A 25,828-nucleotide genomic window follows, 5' to 3' on the forward strand; every position below is an offset into this window, starting at 1 on the left:
CATTGGACCCGCTCACGGAGCATTGGACCCGCTCACGGTGCACTGGATCTTCTCCCAGAGCACCGTACCCGCTCACGGTGCACCAGACGGGGACAAAGTGCCCGGCGTGGGAGAGCCGCGGTGTCCCCGGCACTGGGCATAGACACAGCGGGGCACCGACCGAACCAACACCAGACCACCACGGAGCCAATACCGGGGCAGTACCGGACCACGGCCGGACCAACACCAGAGCACAACGGAGCCAATGCCGGAGCAGTACCGGACCACGGCCGGACCAATACCGGAGCAGTACCGGACCACGGCCGGACCAACACCAGAGCACTGACCAATACCGGAGCAGTGCCGGACCACGGCCGGACCAATACCAGAGCACTGACCAATACCGGAGCAGTACCGGACCACGGCCGGACCAACACCAGAGCACAACGGAGCCAATGCCGGAGCAGTACCGGACCACAACCGGACCAAAACCAGAGCACTGACCAATACCGGGGCAGTACCGGACCACGGCCGGAGCAGTACCGGACCACGGCCGGACCAATACCAGAGCACTGACCAATACCGGGGCAGTACCGGACCACGGCCGGACCAATACCAGAGCACTGACCAATACCGGGGCAGTGCCGGACCACGGCCGGACCAATACCAGAGCACTGACCAATACCGGAGCAGTACCGGACCACGGCCGGACCAATATCAGAGCTCTGACCAATACCTACCGGAGCAACGACCGCCTTATAGAGCAGACCTGCCCGCCCAAATCCTCCTCTAACTCGGCTTCAGCGACAAGCGGTCAGCAGACAAACGGTGGTCAAAAGCTAGCAAAACATCATCGATCTTTTACACACTGAGCTCCGCACTGTTCGTCTATGTCCATTGTCCAGGTCTCTCCCACGACACACACCATCAGTCCATGACTCGGCAGTCCATACCACCAGCCACCTGCTCCAGCTCTGCCGCGTGTACAGGTCTCGCGAGATTAAGCGGTAGGTTTTGCACTTTTACATTTCCGGTTATATCTCAGAAACTAATCGATCTACGATGAAGCCATTTTACACGATCATGGCCGGCTTGTTACCCAACAAGTCGATCGCATCTTCAACACTTAAAAGCTTAAGACGACGAAGATATAGCCTGAAGTACACTAAATTTTCTAGGTGCAAAACCTACCGCTAAAACCCGCGAGACCTGTACGTGTACTCCGTGGGTCACTGGGTACTCGCTGCGGGCACCACTGCGCGCTCTGCCGCGTGTACGTGTACTCCGTAGGTATGTACTCGCTGCGGGTACCACTGCGGGCTCTGCCGTGTGTACTCCGCGCGGGCAGGTAGGTACTCACCGAACCAGTCTTTGGCGGAGAACCCCCTGGAGACGGAGAGGTTGTAGATGGCCGGCCGGGGGTGGGCCGCCGCCGCCGCCGCCGCCGCGGCTGCCGTCAGCTCTGGCAGCGGCTCGAACTGCGGCCGGCCCGGTGTGGGCGCCGCCGACACCACCGCCACGGGCGGGAACAGAGTGAGCTCGCCGGCCGGCGTAGGGTCGTACGTGGCGTTATTGAAGCCCTGGATGGCCGCAGGGGGGCCCTGCCGACACAGAACCATCCGATCAGACACAATCAGACACACAGACACAGACACTGGTTACCACCGGCCTGTCCCGGCGGTAACCACAGGCACTGGTTACCACCGGCCTGTCCCGGCGGTAGCCACAGGCACTGGTTACCACCGGCCTGTCCCGGCGCAGGGGCGCGTCGGAAGCAGAGTGGCCAGAGATAGGCTACTGACTATAGGTGAACCCCGAGGGATGAGGGCTTCTGTGGCGCCCCGGGTAACGTCATGGGGGAGGGGGGGGGGGGGTCCGTTAGCACACAGAGCAGTATGCGTGGGCTTCCACGGGGCAGCGTCGTTAGCACACAGAGCACTGAGCAGTATGTGTGGGCTGTCACGTGACGGTTTCGTTCAGTACGCCCAGCATGTGTGGGCCGGCCTGTAGCCGTGTGAGACAGCAGCGGCGGCGGCGGCACGGACCGCCCTATCGCGCCGCAGACGGCATGGTAGTGTCAGTGGGATACCTATCGACCGTCGACAGCGAATGCAGCAGTTCAGCCGGCCAGCATGGCGCGGGTGGGCACACACTCTCGGCAGGTAGTTGAGCCTTCAATCTTTCCCTAGTCGCGACCATTTGTAACGAGCGGGCCGGTCACAAAAACGCGTCACGTCTTCCCGCCGCTCTGACGTCATTCACCGTTTTTGTCCAGTGACGTCACAACGATCGCCGACGCCGTCATCCTGTGTATATTTACCGTCTATGACGGCGGCGACTCTGACAGATAGCGCATTTATCGACATTCACTAGTCACTACAAACGAGACCGGAGCGAGCAGCGATGGATTAGGGACGACAGGGGATTCTCAGTGATCTGTCCGAGCCACGACAGGCGCCAGAGATGGTCAGGGAACGACAGGGGATTATCAGTGATCCGCCTCCTCCCGGCAGGCTCTAACAGACATATCCTCTACTTGTTCCGCCTCCTGCGAATTTTCGTCCCAGTCAAGCATGTTCCAAACAACACCTAGCTCCTTCAATGTTTCACTACTTAAGCATTCCATTGGAATTCCATTCAGCTGACTAAGCCGTCGACTCGAGCTGAGCCTAAACCTCAAACATGTTGACAGTCACACCAGCCGGCCATGGCTGAAGAGCTTGCGGGCAGGTTCCGACTTCCCCAGTTCTGAGAAAATTCTGGCTGGCCCGTTTGGATCCGACCATTACCGTGGGCCAGCCTCAATGAGGAAAAACGCCGGCACGGCCGCGGACAGAGCCAGTGCCGGCCGCGGACAGAGCCAGTGCCGGCCGCGGACAGAGCTAGTGCCGGCCGCGGACAGAGCCAGAGCCGGTCAGAGCCACCTCCCGACCAGTGTCAGCTCAGGAGCACGTTACACAGGCTGCCCTGCAGCCTACCATTGGTAGGTGTCTGACCCGCTCCTGACCCCGACACCAGGCCGTCACTCAGACTGTCAGACGCCGGGACCCAAGCTGTGTGACTCAGACTGAGACGCCGTGACCAGCCGTGTGACTCAGACTGAGACGCCGTGGCCAGCCGTGTGACTCAGACTGAGACGCCGTGGCCAGCCGTGTGACTCAGACTGAGACGCCGTGGCCAGCCGTGTGACTCAGACCGTCAGACGCCAGGGCCAGCCAAAGTCGTGTGGCCCAGACTCCGGGACCACAGCCGCAGCCTTGTGACTCAGACTCAGACCGTCAGACGCCGGGACCAGCTGTGTGACTCAGTCGCCGGGCTGTCCTGGCAGGAAGTGGCTACTGCTCTCTGCCGGCCCTGGCGTCCGTTCATTACCCGGGTCCCGGCGACGCGGCAGTGCACCACTTCAATTGGACACCATGATCAGCGAACGGGGAGGGTCAGCCGGACAGGGCGCAGTGGCCTGCTTAGCGGGACAGGGGCAGGGGAGGGCCAGCAGGACAGGGGAAGGGTCTGCTCAGCGGGACAGGGACAGGGGGTCAGCACTAGCAGGACAGGGTGCAGGCCCAGCGTGAAGGCAGCCAGAGGAAGTGAGAATAGTGCGACGGGTAATATTTGCGACAAGATAGGACGCGAGACACCATTCATAAATCCACGGAGGTGCAGCTAAATAGACAATATTGGTCATAAGTTCAGTGCCGATACATTTCGTGCAGGAAATTTCCATTAACCCATGCCAGATGCTGAGAAAATCGTAAGTTCACGAATTCGTGCATAATCCGTCCGTGGATAACGATATATATCATGAGGAAATGTATCAGGTAGGAGCAGGCACCGCTGAATACAATTCGGGTCGCTGATGTCACTCGCCATAGCTGACCACTGACCAGCTGACTAAGAGCATGTGATGGGTACGGAAGTCAAGTTAACGGGAGTTTGCAAAAACCCAGTTCGATATGATGTCCAATTTAAATAGCTCGATCCAGCGCTGCTCGAGTCACACCGGCGGCTGTCTGAGGGCACAGACCGCCCCACCGGCGGCTGTCTGCGGGCACAGACCGCCCCGCCGCGCCGTCGGCTGTCTGCGGGCACAGAGCGCCCCACCGGGGACTGCCTGCGGGCGCAGACCACCCCACCGGCGGCTGTCTGCGGGTACAGAGCGCCCCCACGGGGGGCTGTCTGCGGGCACAGACCGCCCCACCGGGGGCTGTCTAAGGGCACAGACCACCCCTCCGGCGCGGCGGTCCACCGCTGCCCGGAACCGGCTGGTCCGGGAGCCGGGGGCAGCCGGCGGGACGCGGCCCCGACCAGCCGGGTCCGCCAGCCGTCACAGCCCATTCAATCATCGTACTGCTGCCGCCCGCTCCTCGAGGATAGTGTGTGAATCTACGCCAGCCACTACATGAGACCAACCACCATAAATTTGGCCTCAAAGACACAGACCACCCCAATGGCACTCCATACAGTGTGTGTGTGGGGTGACAAGAGCATGGGGTGTGATCTGGTACAAAGTTGGACCATGTGTCAGACTGTTGACCCACCTTTCCGAACCGATGGCAGCATACGCAGCCAACAATGACTGACACTGCTGCTGCCAGAAGGCCCAGTCCGAGCAGCAGGGGCAGCGGCCAGACATCAGTGCCTGCCTGAACTGGCAAAGAGCCTGAAACACATACATCATGTGTCACTTATTGGTATCAGCTGAGCATACAACAGTGTAAAACAATTAAATCCAATAGCACTGGGCCAGGTTCATCACATTAGCAAAAGTCAATCCACACAAGACAGGTTTATTTCCTCAAACAAATCATCGTGGCTCAACTTCAACTTACCATAGTGCAAGGGAAGGCCTGCCGCAACACCTAATAGGCATGCAAGGCATGCCGACTTCCACTGAAACATTTTGCTTCAAATGTTTGCACTGCCAAACCGGATCACATTTTGATCAGCTCTGATCCACAAACTTCTGACTGGAGCAGCCAAATTGGCTGAATTTATCACCACTACCAACAGACCACTGGAGCACTCATATCACAATATCACTGTAATGATGTAACATAAAGCAGTCAGCCAGCACACAACTGCTCAATCAAACAAATGAAAACAAAGAGAATATCTCACTTCACACTGTGAGAGCCGTTAGGTCATAATCATTATTCGTGCACCGCATTAGAATCACGAGTTACGGTCTGAAATGCTAACAACCACAACTGCAGTGGTAAGGTACCGTGACCGTCCGCCGCTTCAACCTCTGAGCCTGAGCCGTGACGCCACCGCAGTCACAAGCTGAAGCTGAAGCGTAACTGTTGATCCGCTTGTCAAATGGTCGAGGATCTTGTTAAGCCACTGCACAATGCCTATCAAAGAACGTTTTCCCCATATTCATACACGCACTTATCCGCATCCCCGCTTTTATTTCTATGGCATCCCCACGTCAACGTCAACCCACTTGCGCGATGCGAAGCGGAAACTGTTGCATTCCGCGATTTTCAAGGATGATGTAAATAGGAATTGTAAATATGTGTGATATGATGGCTTTTTAATAAAGTAAAATGACGTATATTCAATTTAAAGAATTTTACATGATTTACCAGAGAAGAACTAAGGGTGTAAAGCTATTTCGAAATTCATGAAATAATTTGACAACTACGTTTTTTGAAGTAAAAGTGTGAACCATATTGAATATTTGCTAAAATTATCATAAACGTCATCAATTCTCAACTTTGTGTTGAGATTGAGAATGCTTCTAAGAAAGGAAGACAAATAGTTCGCTTGTGGCGCATACAAAAGTGTTCAGATTTGAGACACACTAGCTCACGTTCACATTTTGAGTCAAATGAGCAGAAAACAACATCGTCAATTGGATTATTTTTCTGCTGATATTGACCTTGTTACTAATAAGGCACTATATAGTACACGTAGTTCAGTGACACTGCAAAATGCCTCCTTGTACACAAAAACACTGTGGACTGATTTTTGTTGATGTAACAACATTGTGTCGGTGTTTTATATACTTTTACTTATGCTTACTTATACTTATAAAGTGCGGAATTTTGAAAGGCCACTTGGCCTCAAGGATCCTGTTCTATCGAGCTCCTAGCAGTTGCAATGCCCTGAATCAGTCGTTAAGATGAGTTGTGTATTTCAAATTGAAATGTGCCCAGTGTTTGTCCAGTCTGGCTTTAAATGCGTTTAGGCTGGGAGCTTTGACAACTGATGACGGTAGTGCATTCCAATCATTGATGATTCGGACGGACAGGGAAGATATTTTGATGTGCTCGGGAGACGGCCCTCGGTTTCGAGTTTCGACAAGTGTCGAAGCCGACAGCTTCCATCGGTGTCCGCGGGTGTTGCCTGCCACTGCCAGTGCCGCCACTAATAACCTCTTTGCCTTGAGGTCGATCCCCAGTCTCAGCACCTGGTAGACAGTTATCATGTCACCACGGCGACGGTGGTGGTAGAGAGACGGCATATCTAGAATCCAGAACATCTCCTCGTAAGTCTGGTTTTGGATGGTGGCGACCGGCTTTGTGGCCCTCCTCTGGACCTTTTCTACGCGCCTCTGGTCCTCCCGATTGAAGGGTCCCCAGATGGAGTTGGCGTATTCAAGGTGAGGCTGCACCATCGTTCGGAACAGCAGAGGCAGAGTGTTCTCATCTGGAAGGGTGAAGCTTCGGCGGATCACGGACAGGATGCGCGAAGCCTTCAAAATCGATGTGGCTGCCTGGTCGCGGAACTTGAGTTGATCGTCGATGTAGATCCTGAGAGGTCCTTCTCCACCGAGGTCTGGTCCAGCTGTGTGTCACCCATACAGTAGACGTGGTTTCCACTCCATAGACGAGGAAAGCCTGCACCCAGTTCTTGAGGTCCTCAACTCTCATGTTGGTGTGCAATCGTGAGCCAGTGTAACGCCAGAATCCCTTGGGGTTTTCCCAGATATCTGCGACCAGCCTCTTCTCAAAACCTGCTTTGAGGTTACGGGTCAGGGTATGCAGCTTATTCCGGGCGCGAGTGAAGCGTGCCTATTCCAGCGGGTCTCTTGTGCGTACATACTGGAACCACATAGAGCGTGTGTGCCTCTTGAGCCGCAGGGCCTCCCGGTTGATATACAGAATCCTGATTGTTGGCCTTGGTTTGGCGAGGGGTATGCAGGTCGATGCCAGAGATAGGAGCGTGTCCTTGATAACACTGTACATTGCTTCAGTCTCGAGTTCTGCAGTACGTGTCCAGTTAGTTGATGACAGTTGAGCATTCATTAGACGATAATTCCCTTTGTTCAGGTTGAAATGGGGTTCAGCTGGATCTGCTCTGAGTAGTCATTCAGCTTATATACCTTGAAACAGAAAGAAACAGGCCTTACCAACACCTAGCTCACTCACTCATCATCACTCATGGGTAGCATATGCCTAACCTCATTGTTGCTGGCCCCCTCTGCCCAAATTACTGATTGTCATACTCTGGCATCAATAGCAAATCACTTCCATCATTGGTATTTTTGGTTCTCATCTGACCGATTTGTCCTTTTCAGATAAGTGAATGCTGCATTGGTATTTCAAGAGGTAATACTACTCATATCAATTCAAGGGTTATTGGAAATTGCATTTTGAAGGCATCCCGTGCCTTACCATCATGGTGAGTTTTTATTTTATCGATGATAAAAAGACATTTTTCGGTATACCTGCGGTAGAACAGCTCACAGGCTATATTTTCATCCCGTTGGAAATCATTTCACAAAGATGCAGCGCACTTCAGATTGAGTTCAGCATTGGTTTAATTCTCCATTCAGTATAGCAACAATGGGAAGAACTTCTGGTATTCTCTTAGCAGATGTTGGCCGAGCTGCCATGTCTAGTTAGGTATGTTGTAGGTTGGTAGGTTGTAGGTTGTAGGTAGGGTTAGGTCAGGTTAGGTTATGCTTTGTCGTATATTTATCTGTGGAAAGACAATTGTGGCGCACGTGAGACGTAGATGTGGCAGCAAGGGCATCGTCTGCTAAGAGAGTACCAAACTTCTAATTAACGTGAACTAACCCTTGTCCACGTTGGTGGTTTGCCAGCCACTTACGTACAAGGAAGGGGTCCTTTGGACCTTGCCCCTCAGCCTTTTGGCCTCTTAGTTAGGTCACTGGCTCAGGTCAGGTCACTGATCCAAAAGTCGGGAAAATTGTGACCCACTAGAACGTCTGAAAGGGAGGTTTTTCAGCGGTTTATGAGGAGCTGATTTCAAAGTTGGTATTTGTTTGGATCAAAGATGATGTATTCATGCATTTGGGGTAGGTCGGGTGAGGTCAGGTCAACCATAAGAAATCCCAACAGCTCTCCATAGTAGGTGTAAACCGCCACTGACAGTTTCATCACATGTGGCATAAGCATCAAAACTTATCTTTTAATGTTGAACAGAGAGCCAAATTCGACATCAGCTCCAAAAATAACCAAAGAAGTTGTGAAACTCGAAAAAGTTACTCGATGTCACCAAAGATCATGGATCTTCACCTGACCTTCATACGACCTTTGCACCTGCCATGATGCATGGGACAAGCATCATTTCACATGTTTGCACGTTTTTATTCTCATAATGTCTGAAAACGCACGGATAATGTGCGCCGGCATAGGTACGTGGGTCCGCGATTCTGTCCAAACCTGGTCTCGAGAAAATGTCTGAGGTCAAAGGTAAGCACTGATTTGAGTCAGGATCATGAATTTTCCAAGGTAGGTGTAAAATTGATTTACTTGAGGGTAGGTACTGAAAGTTTTGTCACCATTGGCCGCTTTTTCGCGAATTATTTGCGAAAAAGCCGAGGGGGTCCCACTCGACTCCCTCCATAAGTGAGAGGGGTTAAGTGGAAAATTTGCGTGGCAGATGTGATGCAGTTTTTCAACTTCAGTCTAGGTCTTATTTAGGTCCTGTCTATAGTCTAGCTGGTCTTGTCGGAACAGGAATGCTTACCACCCAGGGAGGCGAGCCTTGTGCACTATGCGGTGAACACGCAGCGGTTGTAGCTGCTGTAGCACGTGACTGACACCCCCCCCACCTGCTGTAGCACGTGACTGACCCCCCCCACCTTCTGTAGCACGTGACTGACCCCCCCCCCCCTCCCCCGCAGCTGCTGCGGATCCAGTCGCCGGAGGGCACCAAGCGCGTGGAGCTGAGGAGCGGAGCCACCACCAGCCGGCTATTCGAAAAGGTACGACACCGCCCGGCGGGCGGCGGGGAACGGTCTGTGCCGGGCGTTATGTAGCCGGTAACCTTTTGTGTGACCCAAACTCTTGTGTGTTGGTAACCAGGCGCCTGGGGCGCTGCGTGTGCCGCCCGGCGGCCAGGGCGCCGCCCCACGACTCAGTTGCGGAGTGCTGCACGGGTGAGGGAAGCACCGTTTGGCTCGCGTGTGTGTTCTGGCCAAATGAGCGCCCCTCCCCCCCCCCCCCCGTCCACCCCCAGGCGGGCAGTGCCACCCGCGAGCTCCCTGCGGCCCGTTCGGCCTCCGGTCTCAATCCAGACGGATCATTGGGGAACTGGCTGCGAGCGAAACAGTCAGATGTGTGTAGGGATCTCCAGCTGGAGGCCAGGGGTCCCCGGGGGGTCTGTGGGGCCAGCAGCCCAGTGATCGAGGCCGTCGTGGCGTATGACCGCAGTGGCGCCCCCCAACTGACCCTCACTGGATACTGGATAGATGCTGTGGTTAAGGGGAGCGGCCTCCCGCCTCCAGCCCGCCGCCACTGCGCGGGTACTGACGGCCACTGGACTCCCGCGTCACAGGTGAAGGAGGCATTCGAGCTGGACAGCTACGCGTTCGCCATCTACAGATCGCGCGGACAGAAGGATGAGATCCTCTCCAGCAAGTCGAAAAAGGTATGATCAGACGGCATGTTCACCTATTCACTAGATTACAAACTGTGCGCATTCTGTATTGGTGACATTGCATTCGTTTATTTTTATCCAGTCAAAAGCAGCAATACTGCCTTTGTTGATGTCCTATCTTTGTTGAAATGAATTTTTTCATACTTTTATCTTGGAAGCCTTTGTAGAAGTAGAGGTTAATAGCCGTACATCTACATGCGTACCGTATCATGTTGTACCGTGATAGTGTCTGTCCCGGCTGGGATTCGAACCGCGGTCCGCCGCCGCCAGGTGGAGTCGCTCAGGCTGCAGCACGGTGACATGCTGTACATGGTGCCGCTCTCCGGCGACCTGTTCCCCTCGACGTCCGCGGCGCCGGCCGTCGCTGGCGCCGAGGCCATGGAGACACAGAGCGAGCCAGAGAGCCGGGCTTCCTCCGCGGCCGGAACAGGTACGGCACTCTCGGAGACTGGGAGAGACACTCAGAGACACTGAGAGACACTGGGAGACACTCAGAGACACTCAGACACTGGGAGAGGCACTCAGACACTGGGAGAGATACTCAGAGACTGAGAGAGACACTCAGACTGAGAGACATCAGCGAGACTGAGAGACACTCAGAAAGACACTCAGACACGCTGAGAGAGACACTTGAGAGACACTGAGAGACACTGAGAGCAGGGCGGCCTCTGCGGCCGGAACAGATACGGTACACTCAGAAAGACTTGCAGAGACTCCGTGCGACTTGCAGAAACTCGCAGAGACTCGCAGAAAGATTGCGGGCCTCGCAGATACAAAAACTCGCAGATGCAGAGACTCAAAGAGAATGCGAGACTTCGCGAGGCTCTGCGAGCGGTCCTTCCGCAAGGCTCTGCGATACGCAAAATGTGTGTTCTTTAGCCGTATGAAGTGCGAGTTTCATAATTGCAGGTCGTGTGAAGGTATTGTGTAGGTGTTTTTCGGCCGTGTTATTGTTCATTGTGTTTGGCGTTGAGTCCGAGGGGCTCAGCGGCGGCTGTGGACCCGTGTGTCCACCGCTCGGCGGCTGTGGGCCCGTGTCTCCACCGCTCGGTGGCTGTGGGTCCGTGTCTCCACCGCTCGGCGGCTGTGGGCCCGTGTCTCCACCGCTCGGTGGCTGTGGGTCCGTGTCTCCACCGCTCGGCGGCTGTGGGTCCGTGTCTCCACCGCTCGGCGGCTGTGGGCCCGTGTCTCCACCGCTCGGCGGCTGTGGGTCCGCGGGCTGACGCCACCGGCCCCGGTCCGTCTGCTGACGCTGGCTCCGCGCCGTTCCAGCGTCGGTGCGCGAGAGCCGCTCGCAGACGGCGCTGGTGTCGAGGAGCGGGGTCGAGGAGGACCTGGTCGACCAGCTGCTCTGGAAGGAGGACGGCAAAATACCGCGGAAACGAGACGACCGACTGTGAGTCCGGGCGGCCGGCCGCGGCACCGGCCCATCGCTGTAGGTCGGCGGTCATATAGTCCTGTTACATATCAGATGTCACACAATAAGAGGGATCAGTTTGGAATATCAAATGTAGCACTATTGCCGGCGTCACTAATGTACGAGAATCTGCTTTGAATATGAATGTCTGGGGCTCGCTCTGATAACTCATTTTAGCCATAAATAGCAGCGTCATTGACTTCTTGTATTTGTATTTACGTGTGGCTGCACTCCGCGCCGTCATGTCTCGGAAGTGACAGCGCTGTTTCCCGCTCCGTCCGGGAGGTTCCCCGTCGGCCCGTCTGGGACGGTGCGCTGACGTGACCCTCTCCGTCCGGGGAGGTCCGGCGCCGGCCCGTCTGGGACGGTGCGCTGACGTGTCCGGGTCCGTCCGGGGGTGCTCCCCGCCGGCCCGTCTGGGACGGTGCGCTGACGTGTCCCGCTCCGCCCGGCGCCGGCCCGTCTGGGACGGTGCGCTGACGTGACCCTCTCCGCCCGGGGGTGCTCCCCGCCGGCCCGTCTCGGACGGTACGCTGACGTGTCCCAGTCCGGCGCCGGCCCGTCTGGGACGGTACGCTGACGTGTCCCTCTCCATCCGCCAGGTGTCGCCACGGCGCCAACGGCCGGTGCATCCACTGCAGCCCGCTGGAGCCGTACGACCCCACCTACCTCAAGGAGAACAACATCAAACACATGAGCTTCCAGAGCTACCTGCGCAAACTCACGCACGGCGTCGACAAGTGAGGACAGAGCAGAGAGAGCGCAGAGCGGAGAGAGCGGAGAGAGCGGAGCGGCGCCGGCAGAGCGCGGTGACTGGACGGGGGGATCCCGAACTTGGCTCTGCACTCAGTGGAAACAAAAACAGGACGGCCGGGTCTTTTGTTAAGGTCTAGCTCACACTCTTCCTAATATAGGGCTGAATGCCTGCGTGTTTGTTAGCTGACCTACGTCATCCCTATAAGATTATAATATTTGTTTTAATTTGTCTTGCCAGGGTGCAAACTAATGGCTGATGGCCAGTGTCAGTCTGAGTCTCGCCAGACTGACACTAGCCGTGGCAGCCAGTGCCGCCCGCTCCCCGCTGAGGCCGGTTCGCTGAAGGGTGCGTGGCGCTTGTGCGGCGGTGTTGTACTGATTGATGCGGAACGGTCGCCCCAGACAGTATGTGATCCCGTGTACTGTACAGGGGGTGGACTGTCTGACCTCCGACTCATGACCTGTGTCACCTGACTGTTGACTGGTGACCCTTGACCCCTGACCCATGACCTGTGACACCTGACTGTTGACTGGTGACCCTTGACCTCTGACCCGTGACCTGTGATACCTGACTGTTGACTGTTGACTGGTGACCCGTGACCCCTGACCCATGACCTGTGACGCCTGACTGGTGACCCGTGACCTCTGACCTCTGACCCGTGACCTGTGTCCGCCTGCAGGGGCAAGTTTGCCGCGCTGGAGGACCTCAGCTGTAAGATAAAGCCCGGCTGCACGGACCACCCGCCCTGGCCGAAGGGCATCTGCTCCAAGTGTCAGCCCAGCGCCGTCACACTCAACCGACAGGTGGGCGCCGGCGGGGCTTACACAATACACAGGGGTGGGCGGGGCTTACACAGGGGTGAACGGGGCACTCGGAGGGTGGGGCGGGTCTAAGGGAGGGGTGAGGTGGGGCATAAAAAGGAGGAACGGGAGCTGCAAGGGAAATGGATGGGGATGGGGCTTACTGTGGGACGCCTGACAATATGCATGCCTTGAAACTTTTATCAGACATTGAATTAAATGTATACTGATACTTGTCTGGTGTAATGTGACTGTTATGTGAATATGTAATCTCTCATTACTCTAGCCGTACCGTCACGGTGTACATCCCCCCGTCCCCATTGGCAGCCGTACCGTCACGTGGATAACGTGATGTTTGAGAACCCGGCGCTGGTGGAGCGGTTCCTGAACTACTGGCGCGGCACGGGCCACCAGCGGCTGGGCTTCCTGCTGGGGCGACACGAGGTACACAAGGACGTGCCGCTGGGCGTCAAGGCCACCGTGGCCGCCATCTACGAGCCGCCGCAGGTACGGAACGGGGGGCGAGCTGGTACCGGTACAGAGGGGCGCCATCCACTAGCCGCCGCAGGTACGGAACGGGGGGCGAGCAGCTGGTACCGGTACAGAGGGGGCGCCATCTACTAGCCGCCGCAGGTACAGGGGGGAGCGAACCAGTACAGCGGTACGCCCTGAGCCGGTACAGGTACACAGACACTGCATTTATATCCCATGGACGCGCTAACAGTTATACAGCTCTAAAATGTCAGCGTGCTGCTAACAAAAACGGCTGACAGGGACGGTTACCTAGCCTCATCGCGATCTGGTGGGCGCCAGGGTCAATCTGTATCTGAACTTGAAAAACCGCTTCTTAAATCAATTCACTTGGCGACGATTATGTTGTTACTTGTCTGATTCTCTTTACAACTCTGATGTAACGCGTTCCAAGACGACTATTTAGGCGCACTTACGATGCATAACAGCAATATTTCTAACAACTGACTTGCCCATGGGCCATGATCCAGCTTTAACTCCACTCACGGGGTCCTTGGTGCGTCTGACCTCTGTGACCTACCCGGGTCCTGCTTAGCGCCACTGCACGAGTCTGTCCCGCTGCTGCTGACCGCTGTGACCTGCCCGGGCCCATATAGCTCCACTCTCGGAGTGTGCCCGGCTGTGACCTCTCTGACCTGTGACCGGCCCTGTGCCTCTGCCAGTACCGGGGTCTGTCTGGGTGTGACCTCCCTGACCTGTGACCGGCCCTGTGCCTCTGCCAGTATTGGGGTCTGTCAGTACCGGGGTCTGACCGCGGTAACCTCTGACCTCTAACCCGCCCCGTGCCTCTGCCAGGAGAGCTCCAAGGACCACATCCGGCTGCTGGACGACCCGCGCTCGGCACTGGTCGACGAGCTGGCCGCCGCGCTCGGACTCAGCCGCGTCGGCTGGATCTTCACCGACCTGATCGCAGACGACGTGGCCAGGGGCACGGTCAGTGGGGACAGCTGGGGAACGGTCACGGACGGTCAGTGGGGACAGCCGCACGGTCATGGACACTGGACAGTCAGTGAGGACGGGGCACGGTCAGTGGGGACGGTGGGGCCAGGGGCACGGTCAGTGGGGACGGTGGGGCCAGGGGCACGGTCAGTGGGGACAGCGGACGGTCACGGACGGTCAGTGGAGACAGCCGCACGGTCAATGGGGACAGCCGCACGGTCAGTGGGGACAGCCGCACGGTCAGTGGGGACAGCCGGACGGTGACGGACGGTCAGTGTCAGTGGAGACGGATGGGGGACTCAGTGAGGCTGGGGGGGGGGGGGGGGGCACGGCCAGTGAGAACAGTTTTTTGGGACAGTGGAGAGACTGTTTGTGGTGACGGTCAGTGGGACAGTTGGGGAACGGTCAGCAGGGACAGGGAGAACAGAGGACAGTCGGTGGGGACGGGGATGGCTAGGAGGCAACGACATAGATCACTGTTCACTGGTAACTGACTATCGCCATCACTTTACAGTTACTTTGTTAAAGTTTAAGAAGCGTTTATTTACAATAATGTACTACACTGCTGTACACTACTCAAATACGCTTGTCATGGCTTGTCATTTTGACTTTCATGCAACGGGCTCTTGCTTTTTCTATCAAGCGCAGAATTAGTGCGTAAAAGAAGAAAAAATATCACTTAGCACACCGTTGTATCGCTCACAACCAAAGCCTGTCTTCCTCCCTCCGATTCCTCTGACCTATCCTCAATCCTCAGTGTGCACCTATCCTTCCCCTCAGCACCCAAAGCCGTGATCCGGGCTGGTCACCCTCATCCGACGTGAGTAGCTTCTCAGAGGCAGGCTCCTGCGCCGTGGTGGGGTGACGGTTGACGGTCAGCGGGCTGGGAGGCCTGTCCATGTGACGGGCTCAGCTGCTGCGACGAGTCACCAGGGTGGCCGCCCAGACCGATGTCTGCCCCCCCCCCCCAATTCCTCATATTCGGTGGCCCTGATATTGTCTCGCTAGTCCGAGACCGTGTAACCCAACAAGAGCAAGCATTACCCCGCTCCAGCGCACGTCTCCCCGCGCCGCGCTAACGCGCCTCGCCCCGCTCCTCCGTCAGGTGAAGCACCTGCGCGGCATGGAGACGTGGTTCCTGTCGGCGCCGGAGTGTATGCTGGCGGGCCAGCTGCAGGCGCGACACCCCAACCCCTGCCGGCTGGCGCCCTCCGGATACTACGGATCCAAGTTCGCCACCGTCGTGGTATCCGGTCAGTCGGAGCGCCGCCGACTCCCTGGGTCGCCGCCGATACGCCCTGTTTGGGACTTCCTTTTTCTCTGTGTAACTGTAATGTATGCTCTCTCGCGAATTTCTCTGTATGAGAACCTGGTAGTAACTATTTGAAGCAAAATGGTTTTGCCTCTCGGTCCAATAAGAACGAATTAATAGTTAGACTAGTATGCTGAAAATGTCGATGTCTGATTTCAGCTACAAATAATTATTCGGCCGTTAATTTCTTAATGATAAAGTAGCCAAACCTTTGCTTTTGCTCACGCTCTGACCGGGCTGTAGTTGACCTGGCCGCGGACTGTCTCACGGGGACAGCCCGAGCTCTGTGTAATAGTTAGACTGGACCCTGACCTGGCCCCGCCCTGTGTGCGCTGCGCCCGCCACTGTGAGCCAGCGTGACCTGACCTCCCCTCGGGCGGTGGAGCCCAGGCTGTGTCCGCCTGGAATACTCAGTTCAGTTCGGGACGCCGCTGCGTCTGTTTCAATATGTGTAACGCGGTCCGCGTATACTCGCAGGGGACCGGGAGAACCAGGTGCACATGGAGGGGTGACGAACCGTCTGTCTGTGTGTACAGGGGACCGGGAGAACCAGGTGCACATGGAGGGGTACCAGGTGAGCGACCAGGCGGTGGCGCTGGTCAGAGACGGCTGCTACGTGCCCACCAAGGACGCGCCCGAGCTGGCCTGGATCCGCGAGTCGAGCAACAAACAGTATGTGCCGGACGTCTTCTACAAGGTGCGTGGACAGACGGGGTGAGGGAGGGGCAGCGGGAGGGAGGGGAGGACATAGACGAGGCTGATAACATCAGCGAACAGCGGTGTGAGAGGTGTAAGGGTATGACGGTGTATATCGCTGATTGGTGTGTATAGTTTTGTGACGAATGTTGTTGAGTCATTACCACAGTGGATGTTGCTCGGTTTACCTGGCCAGATTCAGCTGGTCGGAGTCTCACTGCTCAGTAGGTGCTCTGCTCTCACCCCCTGCCCCCCTCCCGCCGCGCAGGAGAAGGACAAGTACGGTAACGAGGTGACGAAGCTGGCGCGGCCGCTGCCCATCGCCTACCTGCTGGTAGACGTGCCGGCCTCCACTCCGCGCGAGCCGCTCTACACGTTCCCGGTGCCGGCGCCGCCGCGCGCACCATTCCCCGTCGAGAACAGGTGAGGGAGGCGCCTTCCCCGTGGAGAACAGATGGGAGGGACGCAGTGTCCCAATTCCAAAATTAATCGATTTGGGTGTGAAACGACATCCAAATGAAAACCATTTTCCACTCTCAATTCAACCTTTCAAGATCAATTTTCCACTCCGAACGTCAAAAGCATAGGGCATATGCGTACATGGTCTTAAACAGCATATCGATGCTTCCTACATTACACGCTCTACCCTATCAATTTTTTTTTGTGAAAATGTAAGCTATCAATCTGTTTTTACTCCACTCTTATCCCTCGCATCTGTTGTTAGCTTTTCCTTACCGGCAATTTTCCACTCTCTTCACCCTATCTACGGAATAATTTTCCCCTCTGACACCCAAGCTAAAATATAATTTTGGGACACTGTGGGACGGACTATAATTCCCGTGGGCAGGAGGCACCTTCCCAAGGGAGGGTCCTCTAACGAACAGGATCCGGCAGTTCCCACCCAAGATTACTTTCCCACGGGCACGCAGGGTGAGAGAGTAAAAACCTTCCCTTCTAGGGATGACCATTGACCATACAATGGAACCATCATGTTTTCAAGAAAGGTAGGGGAGAGTGGGGTAATTTGGCCGCTTTTTTTAGAAAACGATGTAACTTAAAATTGACGACACATTTCTGCATTTCCTCAACGCTGGCAGGTGTCGCATTCATTTTACTTTACTGGACAGTGAACTTGAAATGATAGAGTAATTACTTATATTGAAATTGTGACGTATTACAAAGGCCTGCAAGGCGGCCAAATTGCCCCACTAGCAGGGTTATTTGGCCGGGGGTGTGGGGCAATTTGGCCGGTGTTAGTTTGCGGTCGGGATTTTCTGTTATATTGCGAGTCAGCTTCAGATTCAGCAATGACGTGTGTCCTATGACGCATTTACCACATTTTGGAGGTTGACTCATGGGGTCACAGGGGTCAAAATAGCCAAATTAGCGGCTCTAGATGCGTAGACAGTTTTTTTACGAATAACTTTTGAAGTAATCAAGCTAGGCCAAAACTTCGAGTACCATCGTAATTCTCTCGTCATTCCGCATCGAAACATATATGTGTTGACCTCGAGAAGTCAAGGTCAAAGGTTGACCTCAGGTCACGTTACCTCAGGTCGCTTGACCTCAAGGTCACGTGATTTCAAGGTCATCATGCATATCATTCGATGCGCCTTGGCTAGCTGAACAGAATGAGACCATTTGTGCGGCTGTACCATTTTTATGTAAGGATTTATTAGCAAAAAACGTTTGGTAACCTTTGATGACGTCACATGCTCTTACAGTTGACCAGTCGGAAGTAAGGCATCAAAGTAGTCAAAGTTGGTCATGAATCAAGTCATTTATGGTACAATTGACCATGAAAACTCGGCCGTCCCAGCATAGTGACCATGAGCGCACCGGCCAAGTTGCCCCGCTAGTCCCGGCCAAATTACCCCATATTGCCATTCTGAAAATTTTTGTGTATAAAGTCATCACGGCTATACGGAATTAGATGAAATTGCTCTTGGAACCGCTGAACACTCTAAAGAATGGCGCTATAATGTCTGAATTCGTTTTTAGCCCAAATACTACATGTTATACAACTTTGTAAACAGAAGTAAAAGTTACCATTTTCTAATGAAATTAACGTTTTATTAATTTTGAATAGAACTACGAGGGGCATGACATTTGTCCTCCAGTTATTTCTACCCATGGCAAATGAATAGAGACTAGAAATATTCCACTCACTTTTATTAGACATCGTACAGGTGGGGGCGGCCAATTTACACCACCGGCCAAATTACCCCACTCTCCCCTACACAGCACCGCACAGTGTATGATATACTGTATGCGGTTTTAACCCGCGCACCGACGGGGGGGGGGGCGGATATCCGCCCCCCCCCCTGAGGTTTTTCGTGGATTCCCGATATTTGGCACGACTATTCTGTCAACAATTTTACACATAGTGTGCAAGTTTGAACCTCCTAACTTTTAAGGTCAGGTCACCAGGTCACTTTGAGTGACCCAACCTCAAGTCACTTTTTTGCAACTTTGTCACCGTGCCAGAGCTACAGTAGATGTCGGAGGCCTTTGAAAGTCGCAGGATGTTATAAGGTGATTAGTAGCTACACTTTGATTATCTCGGAATTTTGATATCGATGACCTAAGGTCAGGTCAATTTCTCGACCTCCCCATTATAAGTCAATGGGGGAAAAATCAACTCCCTGTTTTTACCACTAAAACGGGTCGGAATGGCCCTATAAACCATACATGACTTCATATACGATCAACCTTCACTAGTCACTACCTTGAGGTCTGTTTTGCTGTTGGGCAGCTGTAAGGTCATGTGACGTCATCAAAGGTCACCAAAGGTCACCAAAGGTTTTTTTTTCAATAACTCCGTACAGGAACAAGATACAGCCGCGCGGATGGTCTCATTGTGTTCAGCTCGTCAAGGCGCATCGAATAATATACATGATGACCTCGAGGTCACGTGACCTGAAGTCAACCGTTGACCTTGACCTTTCGAGGTCAACATGTATATTATATATCATTCGATGCGTATTTACCAGAGGATCACGATGATGCCCTTCGTTTGTTCCTATCTTGACTAGTTCGAAAATTATTCGAGAAAAACTATATCTAGCGCCGCCATTTTGACTTTTTTAACCCCTGTGACGTCATCTTTGACCTGACCTGAAAATGACCTTTGTAAAAATTGTAGACCTTGTCCGTGCGTATCCCATGCCGTTTACCGCTTGTCGCTATCTTGCTTCGTTCTCGAGATCTCAGGGGGGGGGGCGGTCATCCGCCCCCCCGTCGGTTCTAAGTTGGCGCAGACCCCCGTCGGTGCGCGGGTTAAAACGTTCCGCTGTGTGTCTTTGAAGGATAAGGGTCTTACTCAGCATCTTTACTGAAGGCATCACATATCGTTTTCAGACACATTGTATGCCTGTTCAATGTTCATGTGGGTCATTTTCATGTGTGGCCATGATGCGAGATCGATGTACATAGTTACTATCGTAACTTAGCAGATCGATATCAGCTAGTCACCCATTACAACTCCCTGCCCACCGCCTCCGGCAGGCTGCTGGATGGTCAGGTGCAGGACTTTTCGGCGCTGTCTGCCTACCTGCACCGGGTGACCGAGGACGAGTTTCTGGCGGCCGTCAGCGACTTCCACGTGCTCTACTACCTGGCCACCATGGACACCGTACACATCAAGGTACGTAAGTCGAGCGGTCTGAGGAGGGGCGGGGGGGGGGGGCTGTGGCGGGCTGGCAGACGGGTCTGGGTGGGTGGTGTTTGGGTATTCCCGCGGCCACATGCTCGGTCGGTAGTTTTGGACGGACGTATTGTCTTTGTGACCGGTCCTGGACCGACCTGCCCCCCCCCCCCCCCACACACACACACCAACGGCCCGACTCGGCCAGAGGCGCACTCATGCCACGTGCAACCTACAGACCTCGGAGGGGGAGGGGTTCGTAGGGAGTCCTACTGTTGAATGATCAGCTGCATCGGATTGGACTGGCCGCTGTTTATATTTTGTTTAACCCGCGCCCGACTGGGGGTCCTGGATTTCCACGCCCTGCTGGGGGGGGGGGTGTTTGAACACCCCCCCCCCTTCTAACTCGGCTCCTGGGCCACGTAGCGATACGCGGAAGGCGGCGTTCGAAAGAGCGTCAAAAATAATGAGGAAATCACTTCGGTCAATTTTTTGGTCAGGTCAAAGGTCAGGTCACCAGAGGTCATTGAATGCAAAATTTCGCCGATTTCCAGGTCGAATGTCGAAAATTTCCAAGAAGCCAACGCATAACTCGGGAACCAATAGAGCTACAGCACCGCGGAAAAGCGCATTCGATAGCCCTATTAACGCCCTTTCTGAGTAATTCTCTCAGATTTGACCTAACGTCAACGGTTTTGCCTGCAGGGGGCAAAAACTGCAAAAATAGCCGATTTTTTCGGTAACAGTTTTTCTGCAATAACTTTTTACCCAAGCATTGTACGAGCTTACTTTTACGGGCATCGTGTTCCTCTCGTCAAGACGCATCGAATGAACTATAACTTGACCTTGAAAGGTCAACTTGAAAATTTGACCTCAGGTCAAGGTCATGACCTGACCGGAAAGGGTCATGTTGCATATCAGTCGATCCGTATCGTCGAGCTGAACACATCTAAGGCGTTTTCATCGCTCTAGCACGCCTCTATCAAAAGTTATTTGCGAAAAACTGTTAGATACCATTCGTGACCTAAGATGACCTCAGGGCATAAACAGGGGTCACAGACACCATTTTCATGTTCAGTGTGTCTAAACCACTTGTAATTCAGTGTTTGGGAGTGTTTATAATGTCTTTCGTCCAAAAAAAGGCGCATTTCAATTTTCTCCCATTGACTTATAATGGTGAGGTCGCAAAGTTGACCTGACCTTAGGTCATCGATATCAAAATTCTGAGATATACATTTTGTACATGCTATTGCTCTTAGCAATCGCTGAAAGTTTCAAAGCGATCGGTCACTCGGTGTAGCTATGACAGACATTGAAACTTTTTATGAGGTGAGGTCACTTCGAGTGACCTGGTGACCTGACCTTGGATGACCTTGGTCTGAAATTTTCACAACATGTGTAGAATTGATGTATGATAAGGTGTACCAAAAACGGCGGCGCTCCGCGCCGCCGTTTTTGAGATATTCGCGAAAAACCACAAGGGGGGGTGTTCAAACACCCCCCCCCCCAGCAGGGCGCGGGTTAATACGGCTTGAAATCGGTCATTGTTTTGCTTTTCTGAATTTGTTCCCTGATCTGACCTAACCTGCTGAGCTATACGAGGGGGTATCGAAAAGTTCTGATCATCACATAGAAGATATAGACCGATTTTGATGATTTTTGGTTGGTATTTTATTTGGTTCTCAGGAACAATGTTCCCGCAAAGAAAATCCTGAAAAGTGGTTTTATCTTGTGTAGGAGAGACTAAGAAGTAAAAAAAGATGAGTATTGGGCCCATTGAGGACCGAACCGTCATCCAACTAATGCATTTGAAACGGTATCACACTGAGAAAATACATTAAGAACGTGAAATTAGTTTACGGCGAGGAAAGCCCATCTCATGCACTTACCGAAAATGAAATAATTTTCAACTTGGTTGCATGGCCCTTGCAGGGGAGCCAAGAAGTGAGTGACTACCAATGACTGACAAGGTGGTGACTGTGAAGGAAGTGGAGGACCTCATCCTTACAGATCGTCGTCTGACCTTGCAGATGATTGTGCAACAGAAAGGTCTTGATGCTGGTAGTGCCTGAAAATATTATCAGAGAAGAACTACAGACGATAAAGGAGTCAGCCCGCTTAGAAGCTCGTGTGTCTATTTTGTTCAAGAGAAAAATGCGTCTTGGCCTTTCGAAACGAAAACTAGGCCTTTTTTTAGGAAATTGAAGACATCTTCGATCGTTTGATGACTTGTGACGAATGCTGGGTCTATGTGTATGATCCAGAGACAAAAAGATGATCAAGAAGTTGAAGCACAGCACATCTGTCCTTCTTAAAAAGCGAAGATGCAGAAGCCGATATGGAAGGTCAATGCTATCAGTGTTCTGGATCCGGCGTAGGATAGTCATTACCGACTGTCTTGATGATGGTCGGATAATGATTAGCAAGCTCTACTGCACACTTTTGAAAAAGTTGCGAGATGGCCTCGAGCAGAATCGCCGCAAAAAAAGCCCAAGAAAGATGTTTTATCCGCATCGACAGCGCCCCCGCCCATTCGTCGTGAGCTGCGATTGAAGCAACAACATGATATGGACATTAAATCCCACCGCATCTAACAAATTCACCTGACCGGGTATTAACTGACTCTTGATTGTTACGGCAGGTGAAGAATCCACAGTATGGCCGGTGATTTAAGGACAGAAATGACGTCATTGATGAGGTGGAGCAGCGATTTACGGGACGGTGCGAAGGTCCTACAATGACCGCCTGAGGCAGCTCAAGAAACGATGCAATAAGTTTGCGGTCGTGTGTGGTGACTTGAGAAGGAGTACTGAACATCATGTAAAAAAAAAATCAAATTTCTATCGCATATAATTCATGGTGATGATCAGAACTTTTCGATACCCCCTCGTAGTAGGTGTTGCCCTGTCCTGCCGCCGCTGCTGTCGGCGGTGCTGACCTGACCTGTCCCGTCCCGTCCCTCCCTGCCGTAGGACGTGCTGCCGCCGCTGCTGTCGGCGGTGCGGCAGCAGGACCAGCTGCTGGCGCACGAGTTCTACCACAGCACCGAGTGGCAGACGGTGCTGCAACTCATGGACGCGGCCGGCGCGGCCGGCGCCGGCGGACCGGGCGCCCAGGTCAGTTATAACAGGCCGGGTACAGGGACCACGGCGCAGGTCAGTTACAGGGACGGAACAGAGGAAACATAAGAGGATGAGGGAGTCACTAGGGGACGGGGGCTCACTGGCTGGGTACAGGTCAGTCACAGGGGGACCGGGTTCAGGGACGAGGACGTCTCGCAGATCAGTCAGAGGAGGACGGATCTACGGCTCAGGCCCGACTGGCTTTTCTGTTTTGTTTTTATAATGCCGTTCTTCCGACGTCGGGATAATATCAATAGCATTAGCCATTTGATCCTTGTCGATTAAATTTAGCGCTTTGTATGATCTCTTGCTATATTTATCCAATTCCCAACGCGTAATATATTGAGTCGCCTCAATTATCGTCCCCTATTGAAATAAGTGTGCTGATAGTTATCTAAAAGAATCGCCTTAAAGGTAGTGTGCCACCTTTGAAAGATTTCCCATTTTATTTTTCCTAGGATAAGAAGCTTCTGTTTTTACCTAATATCGCAAAAAAATCAAAAATGGGCCTGGAATAGTGCCTTTTTCGCCTAAAAGTTTTTCGGTTTTTAGATATGTATAACAACTGTAGTGGGCTCACCTGCAAACAGGCGTCGGGCAACAATCGCGAATGCGGCGCACTTGTGACAATAAGCAAAGGTCATTATAGTGTTACGACCATACGACGTACGGGAATGAGTTATCAGCTGTCTAATCGTAGACAACACAATGTCGAGCCTTAAACTGTAAGCCCGTATTGGTATTGTTTCTTTTATTTGGCTGTCGAACATTATTTATGGTTTGAAATATGATTTTATGTAAAATAATTGATATGAAAAAGCCGTCTTATAAGTTATGACCCCATTTCACCACACGCAAGTGGCAGAAATGACAATGATCAGCTGACGCATTTTTCTTGGCCGAAGTCAGAGCGCGCGGCCCGACGCACCACGCGTATTTGGAAATTCCGACCTCGACGAGCATCAGAAGCCACCTAACAGGCGTGTTCGAAACCGCAGGAGATGATGATGAACGGGTTTATCGAAACTTGATTGGATGAACATATCGGTAATAGCGATTTCAGTGTGTGCATTTATTGTTCATAGTGGTGTGAAATGTGGTTGGGGTACGACCGACAACCCGTCGGGGCGAATTTCGCACTGGGGTACTCAAAATTTGAAGAATTTAAGACGTTTCCATGAGTTTTGAAGGTATGGATAAGTTCTAAAAATCCGGTTCTCCTTATCTGGGCCATTAACTCCATACGGTCCAAGAAAGTTTGTTTGTTTTGTTGGGTTAGGCCCTTTCGGTCGACAAGACCATTGCAGAGCCGGAAGGATGATAGGAATTAGGGGGGGACATTGGTCTGGGCAGGCACCCTAGTGAGTCGCCGGGGCTGAACCCGTCCGAAGACAGGCCACCCAGCCCCAAGGCACTCACTGCACCCGGCTACGGGGTGCGCTCCCTCGGGAGCAGCGGTGCCGCTCCAAGGGAGCAGCCCGCATGAGATAAAGTTGCCTGTCCAGCCCGGAAGGGGGTTGCGGTGTGGAGGAGAAGGATTTCAGTATCCTGAGGATAGAAGCACGGATAGGTGTGGTCCAAGAAAGCTGGCACACTACCTTTAATTAGTTTTGTCGCGCATCCACAGCAGCTCTTCAGTGTCACGTCATAACTCACAACCCTCATGTGCCGTCCCTGGCCAGCCCAATCCTCAGTGTCAGTGTCCCCCGCTACCTCCCGCCCGCCCCTGACCAGTGTTTGCGCGGGTGTGCCTGCAGATGTCTCCGGTGGCGGCGGCGGACGCCTGGGCGTGCCAGCACTGCACGTTCCTGAACCGGGCCGAGAGCGGCACCTGCGAGATCTGCCAGCTGCCCAAAATGTAGCCGGCCGGCCGGCGGCGCTTCACCTACAGTCAGTAGGCCAGGCTGTGGTAGAGCGAGGGAGGGCTGCCAGGGACGGCGGAGCGTGTCCAAAGACCGCGCACTGCGTGTACAGGGCGGACGGAGCCAGACCCGCGGCCGGCAGGGATACGGTAGGCCACAGTCATGGGAGTCTGTGTACCCCGCGCGTACACAATACCAACATACGCGCGTGCATAGTACACAGTGTATGTAGGAAGGCCGCTGCTCGGTGATAACCCGAGATAGATCGAATTGTGATTGAACCACAGTGGGGCGAGCCAGCGGGTCACGCCGGCCGACTAGAGACCCGAGTGTGGAGAGCGGCCACAGGCGCACAGCGGCCGGACGGCGGTACGACCCGGCGCCGGGCGGTACCGGTACCGGTCCGGTCCGGACCGGGTCAGCGGGTCAGCGCGCCGCGCCGGGTCTCAGGTCAGCTGTCCGCGCCGGGTCGCGGGTCAGAGGGCCGCGCCGGGTCTCGGGTCAGCGCGCCGCGCCGGGTCAGCGGGTCAGCGCGCCGCGCCGGGTCGCGGTCAGCGGGTCAGCGCGCCGCGCCGGGTCTCGGGTCAGCGCGCCGCGCCGGGTCGCGGGTCAGCGGTCCGGACCGGGCCACGGGTCAGCGGACCGCGCCGGGTCTCGGGTCAGCTGTCCGCGCCGGGTCGCGGGTCAGCGCGCCGCGCCGGGTCTCTGAGCGCCCTGTGCCAGTGCCGCCGGCTCATCGCCCGCCAGACTGGGATCGATAGGGCCGGTCAGACGGGCCCCACAGCACGTGTTTGTCATTTCTCAATAAATTATATCGAGATATGAGCTGCCGTTTGACCAGAGACCACGAATGAACGCATGTAACGTAGACAGTGAACATGACCTATCAAAGATGCAGTCTATTTTCATGCC

The 25,828-nt window shown here is 54.1% G+C and overlaps 2 protein-coding genes across 5 annotated transcripts in view; one reads left to right on the top strand and one right to left on the bottom strand.

Moving 5' to 3' along the window:
* LOC122391928 (serine/threonine-protein kinase LMTK1-like) overlaps window positions 1–5,391 on the bottom strand; it is a 62,492-nt gene extending 57,101 nt beyond the window's left edge. Inside the window, exons 1-3 of the mRNA XM_043386269.1 lie at window positions 4,809–5,391; window positions 4,518–4,639; window positions 1,340–1,580 (exon numbers count right to left, since the gene is read on the bottom strand). Coding sequence (XP_043242204.1) covers window positions 1,340–1,580; window positions 4,518–4,639; window positions 4,809–4,878 — 433 coding nt within the window. The 5' untranslated portion in view covers window positions 4,879–5,391. The remainder of the gene's footprint in view (window positions 1–1,339; window positions 1,581–4,517; window positions 4,640–4,808) is intronic.
* Window positions 5,392–5,890: 499 nt separating this feature from the next.
* Window positions 5,891–25,741, top strand: LOC122391942 (nuclear protein localization protein 4 homolog). 4 transcript variants are annotated; one of them, XM_043386299.1, is made up of 16 exons: window positions 5,891–5,925; window positions 7,505–7,608; window positions 9,080–9,160; window positions 9,733–9,825; window positions 10,105–10,264; window positions 11,107–11,230; window positions 11,854–11,991; window positions 12,688–12,811; window positions 13,136–13,315; window positions 14,135–14,272; window positions 15,384–15,531; window positions 16,127–16,287; window positions 16,555–16,709; window positions 19,794–19,932; window positions 22,905–23,048; window positions 24,812–25,741. In XM_043386299.1, exons 2-16 carry the CDS (start codon window positions 7,606–7,608, stop codon window positions 24,914–24,916), a joined length of 1,893 nt encoding a protein of 630 aa, XP_043242234.1. In that variant the 5' UTR covers window positions 5,891–5,925; window positions 7,505–7,605; the 3' UTR covers window positions 24,917–25,741. The 4 variants fall into 4 exon arrangements, with proteins under 4 accessions (XP_043242234.1, XP_043242232.1, XP_043242233.1 ...); XM_043386297.1 differs by having other exon boundaries at window positions 5,908–5,960; XM_043386298.1 differs by lacking the exon at window positions 5,891–5,925 and adding an exon at window positions 5,940–5,973.
* Window positions 25,742–25,828: the final 87 nt, after the last annotated feature.

This window comes from Amphibalanus amphitrite, unplaced genomic scaffold, assembly GCF_019059575.1.
Source record: "Amphibalanus amphitrite isolate SeventyFive unplaced genomic scaffold, NRLGWU_Aamphi_draft 000462F_arrow, whole genome shotgun sequence".
NCBI lineage: Eukaryota > Metazoa > Arthropoda > Thecostraca > Balanomorpha > Balanidae > Amphibalanus > Amphibalanus amphitrite.

Excerpts from the sequence above, each read along its gene's own strand:
- LOC122391942 (XM_043386299.1), top strand. Across the intron at positions 13,316-14,134 it reads CCATCTACGAGCCGCCGCAG|GAGAGCTCCAAGGACCACAT; the intron begins GTACGGAACGGG and ends TGCCTCTGCCAG. Across the intron at positions 19,933-22,904 it reads TGGACACCGTACACATCAAG|GACGTGCTGCCGCCGCTGCT; the intron begins GTACGTAAGTCG and ends TCCCTGCCGTAG.